Here is a 15,891-nt window from a genome sequence, read left to right as displayed (position 1 = left end):
AGGACCCGAGGCTCATGACTGTTTCAAATCCATTGAGGCTAATATTTCATCCAGACTAGATTTATTAAAGATTCCAATCCCAAATGCTGATGTTGTTTTCATAGATGGCTCCTGCACTAGGCCAAATGACAAATCCCTTTTTCAATCAGCCCAGGCTGCTGAATTGATTGTTTTCACTAAAGCATGTGAACTGTACAAAGATCAGTCTGTCACTATTTACACGGATTCTAATATGCCTATGGAACAGTGTATGACCATGGTGTATTATGGTTTCTCAGAGGCTACATAGGAGCTGATGGGAAAAAGATTGCCCATTCCCAACTAGTAGCCAATTTGCTCAAGGCTCTCACACTTCCCAAGGAACTTGCTGTCATACACTGCAGAGCACATACCAAAGGGGACAATGATATAACAAAAGGTAACGCTCTAGCAGATTATGAAGCAAAAAAGGTCGCTCAATAATAATTTGTTTTACTGCAGATACCCACTTTTTGCCCCATTTTCCCAGATGATTCCTAATTGATCACAACTTTGTAGCAGTCAGCTTCCACAAAGGAGCTCAAAGACTGGTGCTACCCTATTTTACAGAAGAATCCAAAGACTGGATTAATCTGCAAAGAGGGGATACCATGCATCCCACGGTGTAGCGCCCCGATATACATTGCACAATACCATGGGATAGGACATATAGGATGGAAGGCAACCCTAAAACAACTCCAAAAAGATTTTTATATCACAGAAGTGGTGGAGTTAGTACAAGATTATGTGAAAAGATGCATCACATGTATCAGGAGTAACCCAAACAACCCAAATAAAGCCATGCATCAACACCTGTCTCACCCCACAATATCTTTTTCAAATTGACTTTACACACATACCCCAAACAAAAGGGAGGACAACAACCAGCTTGTGTGATCACAAATGTGTTTTCCCGATGGCAAGAAATGTATCCCACAAAAAGAGAACGATATTATCCGCAAATTTCCGTTTTTTTTACAGGAAAATACCCACCCGTTCCAGGCCGGAGATCGTATTGTGGTGAAACAGCTGACAAGAAACAAGAAAAAGCAGGATTTCGTCTATGGACCAGAAACTACAGTTGTAGCAGTAACCAGAACAGCAGTTCTCACTGAACATAGTTCCATCTGGATCCATGCTTCCAGAGCAAAGCTGGTTGAGAAAGGACCAGGACCAGACCCAAGGGAAATAGGAAAGGAGGTACTAACGGGGGCAGAAAGCCCTGACCTTGAACAGGACAATCAAGGAAAAGGGGTATTAACGGGGGTAGAAAACCCTGACCCTGAAGAAGATGAACTGTTTCCCCAATTTTAGGCCATGGTTCTGCCATTTTTTTCCTGATTATACTGATTTTGTTGGCACCTAGCCATGGTAAAGTGGTGATAATACAGGACTCAGGCCACACCATATTGTGGTATAATTCATCAAATACTGAGGTTGCCACCTTTATTATTGATTACTGCCAAAAATTGTACAATGTCCCCATAACTCCCACTTATTCTGGTTGTGTAATATGTATCATACTGCACATGATGTTAGCCATGTATATATAGATGCCATAGGGGTACCAAGAGGGGTTCCAGACAAATTTAAGGCCAAAAACCAAGCAGCAGCAGGATTTGAGTCTAAATTTTTCATTGTCACCGTAAATAAGAACATTGATGGATAAATTATATTTATTACAATCAAAAAAAGATTTGTTAATTATACTAGGGATGCCCTAAAGGGAACTGCTGAACAATTAGAAGCCATTTCACAGATGACACTCCAGAACAGGATGGCCCTAGATATGATTCTAGCTGAGAAGAGTGGTACATGAAAATACATAGACATGGTAGACATTTGTTGCATTTATATCCTATTCCTAAACAACACAGGCCCAAATGGCAAAGTCACATTAGCCATAAAGAAACTCGAAGACTTGTCTATAGAGTTTAAGAAGAACTCCGGCTTAGACAACTCTTGGGATCAGTATTTTGGGTGGTTCACTAGCTGGAAACACACTAGTGCAGCTTGCTATTATTATCCTGATTATATTGATTACCATAGGTTTTGTGGTTTGCTACATCTTCCCGTGTATTAAGAAGCTTATGAACAAAGGTATAGGTATAACTATGTATGAAGAAGAGATCTAAGAACAAACTGCCCCACTGAACCCAAAACCTAAAGAGTACCACAGTTATCTAGCCAAATATAAAAAGAAGCAGAAAAAGAACTATGTTGTATAAGGGGGAATGAAAATCATATATGTAAATAATGATTTTAAGAGGGGATTGAAGGGAAATGTATGTCTTTTAGGTCTGTCATTTTGTTTTTCCCACTCAATTTTGTACTAACATGTTGATTAATTGTTTTGTATTATACCCAGAATGAGTTAATGAAAATATGCTATGTCAGTTATGTATTACAGAACTATACTCACAAAATTCTTCTATCTTTTATCTTAGCTTAGCCTTGGTAGAGACGGTGAAAGTATCCAACTATTTCTTTGTATTAACAAGCACCTGTTTCTGTTATGATACAATTAAATGTCAAATATTTCTGTTCCATGAGAAAATAATTGTTTGTTACTTATAACTAATTACAATGCCTGAGAAAGATCATGTTCACAGCCTTGAAAAGTATCTAACGAGATTCTATTGTATGTAGCAGATAAGTTTTTATGTAATAGACATTCCTTATTCTTGGGAAAATTAAATTTTGCTTCTCATCATTATTCAGGATTGACGTAAATGCTTGTATTCTCACTTGCACGTTATATTGTACTATATAAGAGAGCTTTCGTTGTGGAATAAATTAGAAGTTTTTGGTTACTTACAAGACGGTCTCATGTGTGATTACTTGTAACCAATGCTTCTCCAGGCCTGAGGAGACAGAACGAGTGACAGAGAACTTAGACCAGGGGTCTAAGGGTCAATAGAACCAACAGTGTCCCTTCCCAATAAAAGGTCATATTGGTAATGTGGGAGTTCATTTGGCTGTATCTGGGTTAAGTAACAGTAGTATTGTCCCCGAGGCGGTGTAGTAGCGGCTGGGGGCCTTTCATTGAGTAGTAGATACAGCCGAGTTGGTGATGGGAGTAATGGTGCCTTCAGAGACCTTGGACCCAGGTGGTAATTTACTGTTAGGTATCAATTGAGTTATTGTAAGATATTTATGTTGAGTTATGTTAAATAAATGGCTGCTATGGCCGGTTTTACACCAAAAAGTGAGTTGCGTGTTTATTTGGGGGGAAAGGTTTTGAAGGGGTGGTGGTGTTTTAAAGGGGGTAGGTAAGTATTAGCCTCGGGATTATGCAAGTCCAACAGTCATGTCATTTAGACAAGTTGAAATTATCTTGTAAAGTAAAATCTGCACAGCAGAATTCAGTGGTCATCTACATAAATAGTCGTTCAGCTTGTTACTTTGAACTTCTCATCATAGTAGTAACCCACAACTTAGGTAGTGACCAGTCTAACTGCCGCTGCTCAGAAACCCGCCAACCGCGGCCACACTCCAACGACACCCTCAGACTGTCCCCAACAGCAACAGGACAAATGTAAATGACCTGCTTAGTATTAAGAGGTCATATTGATCTGGTGAGTTTTTTTGTATTTTGCCCTGGACACTAAGGTAGGGAAAGGAGTTTGAAATATTCTTCAGGTGTGTGGAATATTGGTTATAAGTGTGAGCGATTCATTTTTTTAATAATAGTGGTTTTACAAATTTATTACACTATGAAAAATGTGCTTTTTTCTATGATACCTGTGAGTTATTTTGAGGAGGACGAACAATTGAGTCGCGATTGAACAACTGTGGCACATGGGGACCATTGGAGATATAACGTTGCTGTGTAAGATGTAAAATGGGCTTCGGTTTAAGAGGTCATATTGAAATGGGGAGAATTCCATCTGCATATTACCTTGGACACTGATGGGGTTTAATAAAGGGGAAAGGAATGCACTGATATTATAGCACTCTTCATGTATGTGGGATAATGGTTATAAATGTGAGTGATTCATGTTTTTTGATCTTCTCAATTTACTACACTATGGAGAACGTATTTTGTCTATGATGTCTGTGAGCTATCTTTGAGGAACATTAACATCTGAACCCTGGTTAGAAGAAAATAGCACCTGGTGACCATTGGAGATATTGCATTTTTCTATATACAACCTAGTGATAAGAGGTCATATTGATTTGACAAAAGATTTATCCACATATTGCTTTGGGCACCGAGAAGGATTAATACATGATCGAAGGAGCTCACTGAATTTGAAGTGGTTTTTGCGGTTAAAAGAGCCAGACTTTTTATATATGCACTTACGTGGATGTGGTATTATTATTATTGCATTCTGTTCAAAGTTTGGTTTCATATTTGAAGTATCACATTTTGTACAGGGAACTGTATACTTTTGTGTATATTTTACGTGTCACTATTATATTTGTAACTTTTAGCACTGGTATATAAATTCATATTAGGGTAAAAACCTACTCATTGAGGAATTTCAAGTAGGCCTAAACGTTAGTAGTAGTAGAGTAGTAGTAGCAGATGGCATACTGTTTGCTAAAGCATCATGCACTTAAGCATTGCTACTGTGGTTTTTTTTTTTATTTTTTTTATCATAAAATACTATTTTTTCAACTTTTTTCCATCCAAGTTTGCAACTCAGTGCCACTAATCTCTCCAATCCAATTTCAGACACTTCTTGTTGCTATGTACTCTCTGTGGCATTGGCTGCACATCATTGCTTTACACCAGCTTTCCAACAGTGTCAATGGTGTACCGTGCCTGCACAATGTGTGCTGGCCTGGCTGCTTATAGCATCCACCAGAGGTGTATGTGACAGAGTGACAATGCAGGAGCACAACTGAAAGACAGTAGTTGTCATTCTATAGCAGAAAGTGCCTAAAGAAGGACCCCCAAGGCAGTATCACCAGGTATAATTTTAGCAGAGCTTCCAATTTAAAAAAAATATTTAGAAGAACGTTTAAAATTGCATTAACTTGTTAAAACTGGTATAATGTTTTAGATCTAGTTTATGGGTTTAAATCATGGCTTTTCAAATGTCCCATAGAAAACATAGCAATTGGTGGGCTTATGCTGTATAATGTAGAGGAAAGGGTGATCTGCCCTAAAGGTTGCTTCTGGCAGCATTAAGGTCAGAAATCCAAAGTGATCTTCATTATTAACTACATTCTTTGTACCATCTTCATCTGCATTCACAGTTGCCAAGCTAATTATGTCTGACACAAATAGGTTCTCTTCAGATATCCCTGTAAATTTCGCTTTGGTATGATTGAAAACATCAGACATCCCCAGACTTAACAAAGTATTTTTCATTGAGTAGGCACTTTCTATTTCAAAGTGAGGGAGAAAAACTGTAGTATATTTTTTCTTCATGTACTTTGGGTTTGTCCAGTTAGTCAGCTTCTCATAAGACATGTTGTGCACCACCTGAAAGATGAATGGGATAGATAGATAGATAAAATATACTTAATAATAAATAATAACATACTATAAAATGGTTTCTAATTGTTTATATGTATTATTAGGAAATAAATAGAAGCAAGTAAACCTATTAGCGTCAAGGAGCAGGCCCTCCTTTCCCTCTTGTATTGAACGGTATTGTTGCTGTATTGTCTCCCTTTATTTTGTAAAGAGCTGAGCAAACTGTTGGCGTTATATAAATCCTGTATAATAATATTAATAATAATAATTAGCTGAAAACTCAGTTGGGTTGATTTGCTAAAAGCAAATAGGCTGTTCATTTTCCACGTGTAGTTGCACTATGCGAGGGCATTTTCCCCAAAGCTTAGTGAATGAGTGCAAGAAGCTCTGCTGACTTCCATTATCCAATCACGCGCAAACAAAAATGCTGTTTTTTTTATTTTTGTTGTAGATTATTGGGTATAGTGCATTCATTCCCAGGCTTAACCACTACTCACATAAAGCACTCTGTCCTGGCCTCCCAGACCATATGCACCACACTACAGGGCCTGCAGAAGAAGGTCAGCGGGAGACAGGGCAGCTACAACAATTCCTTCCATGTTCTGTACCACCTCACCTGGGACTTCAGCCTTGCACATGGCCCATTAGGTCGGCACTGCAGGAGACTATATCTTACCAGCTCTTGGGTATCTCACTCCCCTGCCCCATCTACCCTGGGCATCACCTACCACTGATGTTTATGTGGGCACTAGAGGAGGGATTTCTCCAAAAGGGGAACTAACACCTAATTACAGCTTTCCCCTGACCATACTATATTGAGAACAGAGCCATCTAGTGGCAGACAAACTGACTGCACCTACCAACATGTTTGCAAGTCGGTCAGACACAGCCATTTTGCTTGAATGCATGTGTTTGAGCTGCAGTGTGTTTGAATGTAAAAGTTAGCATTGCCCCCTACTGACCCCGGGCCCTCGGGCAGTGCCCAAGTTTCCAAATGGTCAGTCCGCCCCTGATGCACACTTCAAGAGTTAACTGCTCTGTTGTGTCTAGTGGGCCTGGGTAGGACAGTTTTACTTACCTGATTTATCCTCCACTCCCACAGTCTCCTCCATGCAGCTAGACTGCTCCTTATAGCATCTTTTCATCTAGGCTCCAGCCATCCAAGGTCCTATGATGTCATCAAGACTAATGCAGAGTCCATAGACCTGCTCTGGTTGTGAGGACATCAAAGGACAGTCTACTGTCAGAGCTTGGTGAAGCGCCGGCTGCAAGGGGAGTGGAGAATCAAGTCAGTAAAACTGCATTTCCTAGATAGAAACAAGCTGGTAACCTTTGCTGTGTGGGTGCAGCCCTACTGCAAGGAAGGACTTCTTGTTTTACCTGGGATGATAAAGCAACAGGTTCACTTTAATGCTGCTCCCAATGGCACACTCACCTTAAGAGGATTGTCTGTCTGTCATTATTATATTTTATATATATATATATATATATATATATATATATATATATATATAGTGACAGTATGAAAGGCAAGCTGATCGATGGACGCTATGGGGTTGATTTACTAAAACTGGAGAGTGCAAAATCTGGTCCAGCTCTGCATGGTAGCCAATCAGCTTCTAACTTCAGCTTGTTCAATTAAGCTTGTTCAATTAAGCAGATTTTGCACTCTCCAGTTTTAGTAAATCAACCCCTATATGTCACCTCGCATGCGGTCATATCTGGGAGAATAAGGTGGAGTCCACTCTGGGTTTTCTGGGCCACTGTGGCAGAGGTGGCTCCGGACCAGATTTTGTGGTCCCCTGATGACCACCAGCAGGTGGTATAAATCAGGCAGGGCTGAAGCAAGTGGTTGCTCTTGGCCTGGGACTCAGAGACTCATATCTGAGTGAGATGTGGATGAAAGTTTGTGTTATACAAGCAAGGAAAAGGTTTGCATTCTGTTTTCATTTTTGGTGGTGACAGGGAGAAGCCCTTCACCTTTGAGAGAGGAATCTTCTGTGTTTAGTTAGTGCCTGGATGGAGAGGATTTATTTTCTGTTTTGATGTTTTCAACCTTGTAAATAAAACTGACAAGTTAGATTTTAAGAAATCCTGCTGTTTGGACTACCTTTTTCCCAGGGAAGGTGATCCCCCCCCCCCACACCTGAGCTACCCCCACACAATATATATATACATACATGGCACCACCTGCCTGGAGTTTGCATGTTCTCCCTGTGCCTGCGTGGGTTTCCTCTGGGTACTCCGGTTTCCTCCCATGCTCCAAAGACCTGCTGGTAGGTCAATTGGCTCCTGTCTAAATTGTCCCTAGTATGTGTATGTATGAATGTGAGTTAGGGACCTTAGATTGTACGCCCCTTGAGGGTTAGGGACTGATGTGAATGTATAATATATATATAAAAGCGCTGTGTAAATTGACGGTGCTATATAAGTACCTGAAATGAATAAATATATATATATTAAAACGCATCTAAGGGAAAAATTGTTGTTTCTTCATGCCCAGCAGTTCTGGGTTTTCCTTCTCCTGTACAAATTGGGAATTCCAAGTCTGGATGAAACTGTTCTGTTACTGACAAACACTTACTTTGTATAGATCATCGCTCTTGTCTGGCAGTATTATGTACATACAGAGATCCTTTGTTTTTCCATAAGGAAGCTCGAGGATACTCAGCTTCTCGTCAGCTATAGTTCGAAGATTAAATTTCCCCTGTGCAGACATCAGTTGTATAGGTACTTTTTCATTCTGCAACATATAAAATTGAAATCTCATGAATATATGACATGAATCTTTGTGCTGGTAGCATACAGTACATAGTCTGGGAAAGCACTGAGCAGCAGCTATACTTATTTTAAAATCTCTCACTCTAACTGAATAGCTACAAAAAGAAAACATTGCTTTTTGTTCTTTATCAGGACTTCTGTGGTGAATCTTCCTTCATCAAGAAACACAATCAGGTTGTGTGAATTTTCCACTTCAGTTTTCCGGTCATGTGAAAAAAAATCCCTGTTTACTAATCTCATCTGCACATGATTGGAAAAGTGAGACTGATTTACTAAAGAAGTTTAGATTCTACACTTAAGAAGATTCACTTCAACCGTCCAATCATGTGAAAAATGAATTCCCGTTCTTTTTGTTTCATCTGCACATGATTGGGAATATTTCTGAGTACAGCTGTAATTAGAATGAGTAAATGTGTAAACAAACAGAAAAAACAAGTCTGCCACCAAGAGGCTGGAATAGGTACAGAATAGTGCACGCACTCAGTGTGTATAAAGTGACCAGTGCTCACAAATCACATTATTTATATATATATATATATATATATATATATATTGTGACAGGATGAACGGCGAGGTGATAGAGGGACGCTATGTGTCACCTCGCATATGCTCATACCTGACAGTTTAGGTGGAGTCCACTCCGGGTTTTCGGGGCCACAGTTAAGCAGGTGGGTCCGGACCAGAGTTTGGGCTCCACTGATGACCACCAACAGGTGGTATAAAAAGGGCAGGGCTGGAGCAAGGAGTCGCTCGTGGCCTGGGACTCAGAGAGGTATTCTGAGAGAGCTGTGTGTGTACTATACCTACAAGAAAAGGTTTGCATTTGTTTTGTTTTTGGTGACAGGGAGAAGCCCTTCACCTCTGAGAGAGGAACATCTTCTGTTTAGTTAGTGCCTGGATGGCAAGGGTTTATTTTGATGTTTTTGTTTATTTTGATATTTTCTGTAAACCTTTTTAAATAAAACTGACAACCAGTCAGATTTTGACGAAAGCCTGCTGTGCGGTCTACCTTTTTCCCAGGGAAGGAGATCCCCCACCTGAGCTACCCCCACATAATATATATATAAAGTACAACTTAAATAAAAATGTGCTCAGTGAACAATCACTACATAAAAGTACAAGTGTAAAAATCAATCATAAACATGCTATATAATAAAGTGAAAAATGCATGCTAACACTCTCTTGTGAAATAAATAAATATAATAAATGTAAAAAAATGTGTGTTTCTTCTTTCTCCACTTCAGATCTGTGCTCTAATCAAAAACGTGTCACTCTAGTGCTTAAATCCTCCAGTGGCTAGAGTGCCTCCTCACCTCCTTCACCTGACCCCTAGGGGCCACAAATCATGTAGTGATGTTCCACACCGATTGGACTCTCTATCATCAATATAGATCTTTTATCCCAATGGCTCCACCCACAGTAGCTCCTCTGTTAATACGATATCCACACCACCATTTAATGGAAAGACTCAGCAATAAGATGTCAGGGCCATGAATAGATAAAAAAGAGAACCTTCCATAGTGCAATATGCTGATTTATTAAAATTTACAAAACCGAATATATCACTCACATGCTCCAAGATCACATCAAGCGATTTCCCAAATGTTATGGGTGCACTGTCACGTGGCTTCTGCAGGATAGCGCATTGGCTGGCGTGACTTCCATTTATACTCTCAAGGAGATTGCTCAGGGGGAGTGTCTGGCTCCTCCATTTTACCGGAGCCGCATCTCAGTATATGTGAATGCTAGCAAAATTGCATTATGGCTAATATCAACCAAACCTAATAAAAATTAAATATATATATATATATATATATATACATATATATATATATATATATATACATAATCTCATCCTAACAGGTCTAATCTAGACCCATTAAAGATGCTACCAAAAAAACCAAACTATATAAAAAACTTTTATTATATTAAAAAATATAATACATTAAAATATATATTAAAAAATGTAGTTTTATTTACTCATCTCCAGCAAACCACAAAACATTACTTACATTGCTCAAGGTAAACTTTTCATTTTTCGTCTTACGTTTAGGGAAGTTCTGGGTCCAGTTTGCTATCAAATATGCTGTGTTAACTACTACAATCTTTGTGTTATTAGATATTAATGTTTCAGACATATTTTGAAAAGTTCCTAAAGAAAATAAAAACATTTATTAATTTTTGCAGGTCTCATTGTACACCACACCTGTTAGCAACCTACAGTGCATTGATAAGTTCAGAAAATGTAGGGTTTTTGTAGAGATTGTGATTTTGGAAATTCATTTTCAAAATTCACAACAGAGGCACAGACATCTGAGTTGGTTTCTAAGGAGAGCAGACCATAGCAGCCTTCTATTCCTCTAATAAAAACAAACAGGGGCTCAATTCACAAAGCTAACATACCAGGAAAAGAGTTCTTATTTTGAAAGTTAAATTTTTTCAGTAGGATTTGAAAATTACAGCCACATGGCTGAAATAAAGATTTTTATCTTTGTGTTAAAGCTTTGTAAATTGGGTGTTCTAAAACTGTTAGAAACTGACTAAAGCCTAAACTTTGGAGTTTTTGCTTTCATCTTTTAGGATGTTTTTGGATCAGTGAGAATGGAGTACTTCACAGTATAAGCAGCTTTAGAGGGTTCGGTAACTTGTTTTAAGGCTATTGAACTGTTTGTTAATAATATGTCCATTGTCTGTGCACAGGTGCACTTTAAGTTGTATCTGGCCTTGTATGTGACCAATATATTTTATAAGATGGATGGACAATACAAACAAAACGAAATGAAAACACATAAAAAAGGAAACTCAAATGCAAATAAGATGTGATTTGGTGTTACCCTCTCAAAATCATGCTATTTTGCATGTACATTGCAAGTACATGTCTTTCAGGTGCTAATGATTGACTGGCTGGGTGCATAGAAATCAGTCTGTGGTTATTGATTATGGCCAATGGGATGTAGCCTTGCTTCTATAGATGACATAGGGTTACAGTCTGTTGCATTGAGCATGATGGCTCCATGCAAGCAAAGGGTTTGGCACTCGGAGGACAAACAGATGATATATTGAGCCTTAGATCATACACGAGGGAACTCAAAACAAGAGATTTACAGGGTATTTTTAGGAAAAAATTAATTTTGCTTGTTTCAAGGCTAGATGGTTGATGCTTCCTCCATGTTACCCTCCTTGTTGGGTGCCAAGTGTGGGTTACATAGGAGGCCTACCCCGGGGTGGGTTCTTCTGGGCTACGCTAGGCTTCCTCCATGTTCCCCTCCTCGTTGGGTGCCAAGTGTGGGTTACATAGGAGGCCTACCCCGGGGTGGGTTCTTCTGGGCTACGCTAGGCACCCTATATGGGTCACTCTCCTGCACATGGGGTACCTTTGTTTGAACGGACACATAAACTCTTTTGATGTTAATATACAGCACTAATTCATGCGCTGCATTAAGGAAGGAAATGCAGAGCCTATGCCCTCTGCACCTGTACAGCATATACACTACCTCATTCCCAGTAGCAGAACGGAACCCCGTTGTGCCCCTAGCGTGGGCTCCTTACGTGCTCTCACTTAACTCTTGATCGTCTGCAGTGCTGATCTGCTCCAGTTGCTACTGGATATGGATCACTCTTGAAAGAGTGCTGACAACATCTCCCTCTCTGCGGGAGGCTATCCCACCTGACACAGGCACACACTTATGACAGCCTGCTTGGCTGACTGTTAGCTTCTGTTACCCCTTGTAACCACTTTCTGTCTTCATACTCCAGAGTGCTGTTTACCAAGAGCTTTAAACTATGTGTGGTGCCAGTTACTTACTTTACACTCCTTTAATATCTTCAGACCTTTCAGAATGCAAGGGAAATATTTCAACATTTACAAAGTACACAGAAACACTTTTTTCCCTACATCCCTAAACCCTATTTCAGGCTTGTGTGCTGCCCTGGCATACCTACAAAGTCAAATTGCATATGTGTGTCAAGGTCCTACCTTTTCCCAGAGGTTATGCTGCTCTATGTGCTGGCATCCATCTTGGGTTTCTGCAAAGCATGGTGGGAGCCTTTTATGCTTTCAGGCCTCTGTGGTCCATCCTACAGAGGGGTGGGGTTGAGCACATTTAAGCCTGTTGTCTGCACTTGCTATTTGCATTCGTGTCCTGTATGTTTGTGTTGTTGCAAGCTCTTGTTCTACTTTCGTGGCTCTCCTGGAAACTGACTTGGCTTTGTCTAAGACTATTCTCAGCCTTATCCCTTTATCTGACCTCCCGTTGCTGAACCCAGCTTGTGACCTGTGTATTCTTGTCTACCGTTCTGTACTGTCTGTCCCGCTGTTATCGACCCGGCCTGTCCGACTACACTATCGTTCTTATCTGGTTCCTATCAGCTAGACACCATTGGTGGTGGCCATTACCACAGCTGGGGTTTCTCGGGGGCCGCGACCTAGTCCCTGGCTGTGTCAAGTCCATCCCCACCATCAGGGGTCCTGGTGAAGGGCAGCCTGGGGCTTAGACTCCGCACCCTGAGGAACTCCGGTCTGTGGGTGGTGGTTGTCGTCAGTTGGTGCGTGACCCTGCCATTAGGCCTGCCTGTCCATTCCACAGCTCCTGCCCTGACAATGTGGCAGTGTCCATTTTTTGCAGAATCCAGCAGCTGGCATCTTCAGGGTGGACTATAGTTTGCATTAGTCTCCCTACATGGCTGGAGGCTCCCAGAGGCAGGTGATCCTGGATATGAACCCCTGAAACAGTGACAACATAGGACCCCAATGGTGATAGCAGCAGAGGAACTCTCTGGGCTCTGGACCACTGTCCTTATATATCATCTCAAGACCAGTGGGTCAGACCCAAAACCCCAAAAGCCCACCAAGGGAAAACCCAAGAACAGAGTTAACCCTGACCCACCCGTCCTGGGCAGCACCTATCTAGGCTAAATTACAACCTGCGTACAAGCTACTATTGTGAAAGTTGAGCATTGAACTTGGAGCATTGTGCTGCCTAACTTGCACTAGGACTCTACATATTATTGTTTTTTGTGTGTTCATGCCTATAAAGTCATAGAACATGTGGTATGTGACAATGTAGCACTGCAGATCAAGGCTCTGGTACCACATTTCTTAAAGTAAATATGACCCTGAAAAAATTTACAAATAAGGTTTTGTTTGCATAGCACAAGCAAGGCCATATTTAGACATCGTGTTGTTATTATTTTCCCAAAAAATTAGAAATGGCCCTCCCAAACAGGATATTGAGCTAAACCTGTAGGTAAATAGGAGAACCAGAACCTTCACAAAGTGGAATAGTGGGCCTTTATTCAAGATTTCAATGTCCCAGAATAGGCAAACATGTCTGGCATGGCTTCTGGTCCACCTCCTATGGATTTTATCAGCCACATTTCAGAAAAGGCCACTTGATCTTTAACTATTGCAGCCATAGAACACAGAGCCCCAACACCAAGACCAGGGAGATCTTCCCATCTACTGTTTTCAGTGCCAGAAGCCAATCCTCAACATCTAGATAGAGCATCAGCTCCAATATTCCTTGGGCCAGGTTTGTACTTCAGAATGAATTGATAATTAGATAAAGAAGCCAGCCAGTGATGTTATGGGCATTCAGTTTGGCTGTGGTTAGGACATACATGAAAGGATTATTATCAATTCTTACTACATAGCTCATTACGGATAATCATACAGATAATCATGTAACTTATTAACGCTGGCCTATTGACCATAACTTAAAGCTTGGGTTGTTGTACTCACTAGAAGTGTGGGTACGGCTAAAGAAGAGTATTGGTCATAGCCCAGCTGGATACTCTTGGTGCATATCTACATCCAATTCTGCAAAGCTAACATCCACATGTAGCACATATGGCTTCTGGGCATCAGCATAAGACTGGAGCTTCTGTCAGGTTCTTCTTCAGTTGAGTAAAAGCATTTTCACATGAAGAAGTCCAGAGATCCCCAAAAGGATTTTTGGAAGACCTCCTTCGATTTCCTTGACTGCACACTTTAGCTACTTTTGAATACCCTTCTACAAACCTGAGGTAGTATCTGCAAAATCCAAAGAAAGAACATAACTCTGTATCATTCTGAGGCTGAGGCCAGTTCACCACTGCTTTGCCTTCGGCTGGATCAGTGGCCACTCCTTCAGCAGAGACGATGAGACCCAGATAGGTGACCGATGACCTGCAGAACTTGCATTTGTCTGCTGACAATTTCATTCCTCTTCTTTTAGACAATGTAATACCAGCATGTGAGGCAAGAAAGTAAATTGATAGAAGCCCAAAGGAGCTTCAGGGGCCATTGAATTCTGTAGGTCTAGCTCAGTGAACCAACAATTTCCAATTAAAGCCTCTAGAGCTACTTTCCTTTCTGGGCAGTGTATACTGATCAAAGATTGTCCTCCAATTCAGAGTTCTGTAATTTACACATAGGTGGATGGATCAGCATTTCCTTCTCACTGTCACAATGGGGGAGGCATAAGGACCCTTACTATCCATGATGATCAAATACCACTGTGCAAATCAGCACATGCGTTATATGAAAACCTATAATCGTCTCCCACAAAGAGTATTATCCCAGCTGCTGAAATCCTTCTTTCCCCAAAAATGTCTCAAAATGATAATCCTTATTCCCACCGCTAGAATATCCACATGTGCAAAGTTCCTTAATCAACAATCCTCTTCAAGTGGTCTTCTCACCAATCTCTTAAATTCTCACCAGATAGTAAGACCCGTCTTGTAAAATGGGTTGAATCAAATCACATTTGAACAATTTCTTTCCCAAGTAAACAACAAATTTGGCAAATTGCCTAAAATACTCTAAACAGATAATGGCGCCACGTACACAAGTGGTGAAACACAAGCCATGTTAAGGAAGCAAGAATTGTATTTCAGACTACTGTACCATACCATACCATCCAGAATAAATGGTGTTGCAGAGAGAATGAACCATATATATATATATATATATATATATATATATATATATATATATATATAAAAGCTCCATAAGTGTGCTTTCTCATGTGGATATACTGTACCAACAGCATGCCAGGGAGTGGCAATTATAACAACCTGCTATATCCAAAACCTCTTAAGAGGAAAGGCAACAGAGAAAACTTCATATGAGCTATGGACTGGAAAAAAGCCTGACCACAAAATGAGAACTTTGAGTTAAGGAATCATATTTGTCAGCTACAGTGTGTCTCAAAAGAGTTACAGAATTCTGCACTGTCTGAACAACAACCTGAGCAAGAAGCCCCACCAGTACTACAGGAAAATGAACAGGACATTGTTGAAATTTAAATTGGTGTCAGTGATTTATCATATGAAAAGTAAAGCTGAGTCACTTGCAACCTCAGTCAGAAAATCTGTGAGATCCAATAATGGCATTCCAGCTAGAAATGTATGGTTCATTCAGCATCACAGTCTGAGTCATCATCATGGGAATAAATGCAAAAGTATGTTCATGAGAAGTACGTATGGATTAAAGCTGCAGATGAAAAGGTATCTTCTCTCAGCCAGCTCCAAGCTAAAATACGAAGGTACTGTATAACTACACCAATTGAAATGTCTTATCTAACACTGAAAGGAGAAGAGGACCTAACAACCAGGGGCGGAGTGATAACTCATGGAGCCCCGGGAAATAGGGGATCATGGGGCCCCTGTGTCCTTGCCCA

General features: G+C 40.4%; 1 protein-coding gene across 1 annotated transcript in view; it reads right to left on the bottom strand.

Annotated features, from left to right (window-relative positions):
* Window positions 1–2,958: 2,958 nt before the first annotated feature.
* Window positions 2,959–15,891, bottom strand: part of LOC149441978 (serpin B6-like) — a 53,543-nt gene continuing 40,610 nt past the window's right edge. The window contains exons 5-7 of the mRNA XM_089656679.1: window positions 10,243–10,382; window positions 8,034–8,192; window positions 2,959–5,455 (exon numbers count right to left, since the gene is read on the bottom strand). Coding sequence (XP_089512805.1) covers window positions 5,051–5,455; window positions 8,034–8,192; window positions 10,243–10,382 — 704 coding nt within the window. The 3' untranslated portion in view covers window positions 2,959–5,050. The remainder of the gene's footprint in view (window positions 5,456–8,033; window positions 8,193–10,242; window positions 10,383–15,891) is intronic.

Source organism: Staurois parvus, unplaced genomic scaffold (assembly GCF_062004578.1).
Source record: "Staurois parvus isolate SC_StPar_1 unplaced genomic scaffold, SC_StPar_1.0 ptg000928l, whole genome shotgun sequence".
NCBI classification, from domain to species: domain Eukaryota; kingdom Metazoa; phylum Chordata; class Amphibia; order Anura; family Ranidae; genus Staurois; species Staurois parvus.
This window is presented reverse-complemented; position numbering and strand designations above follow the sequence as displayed.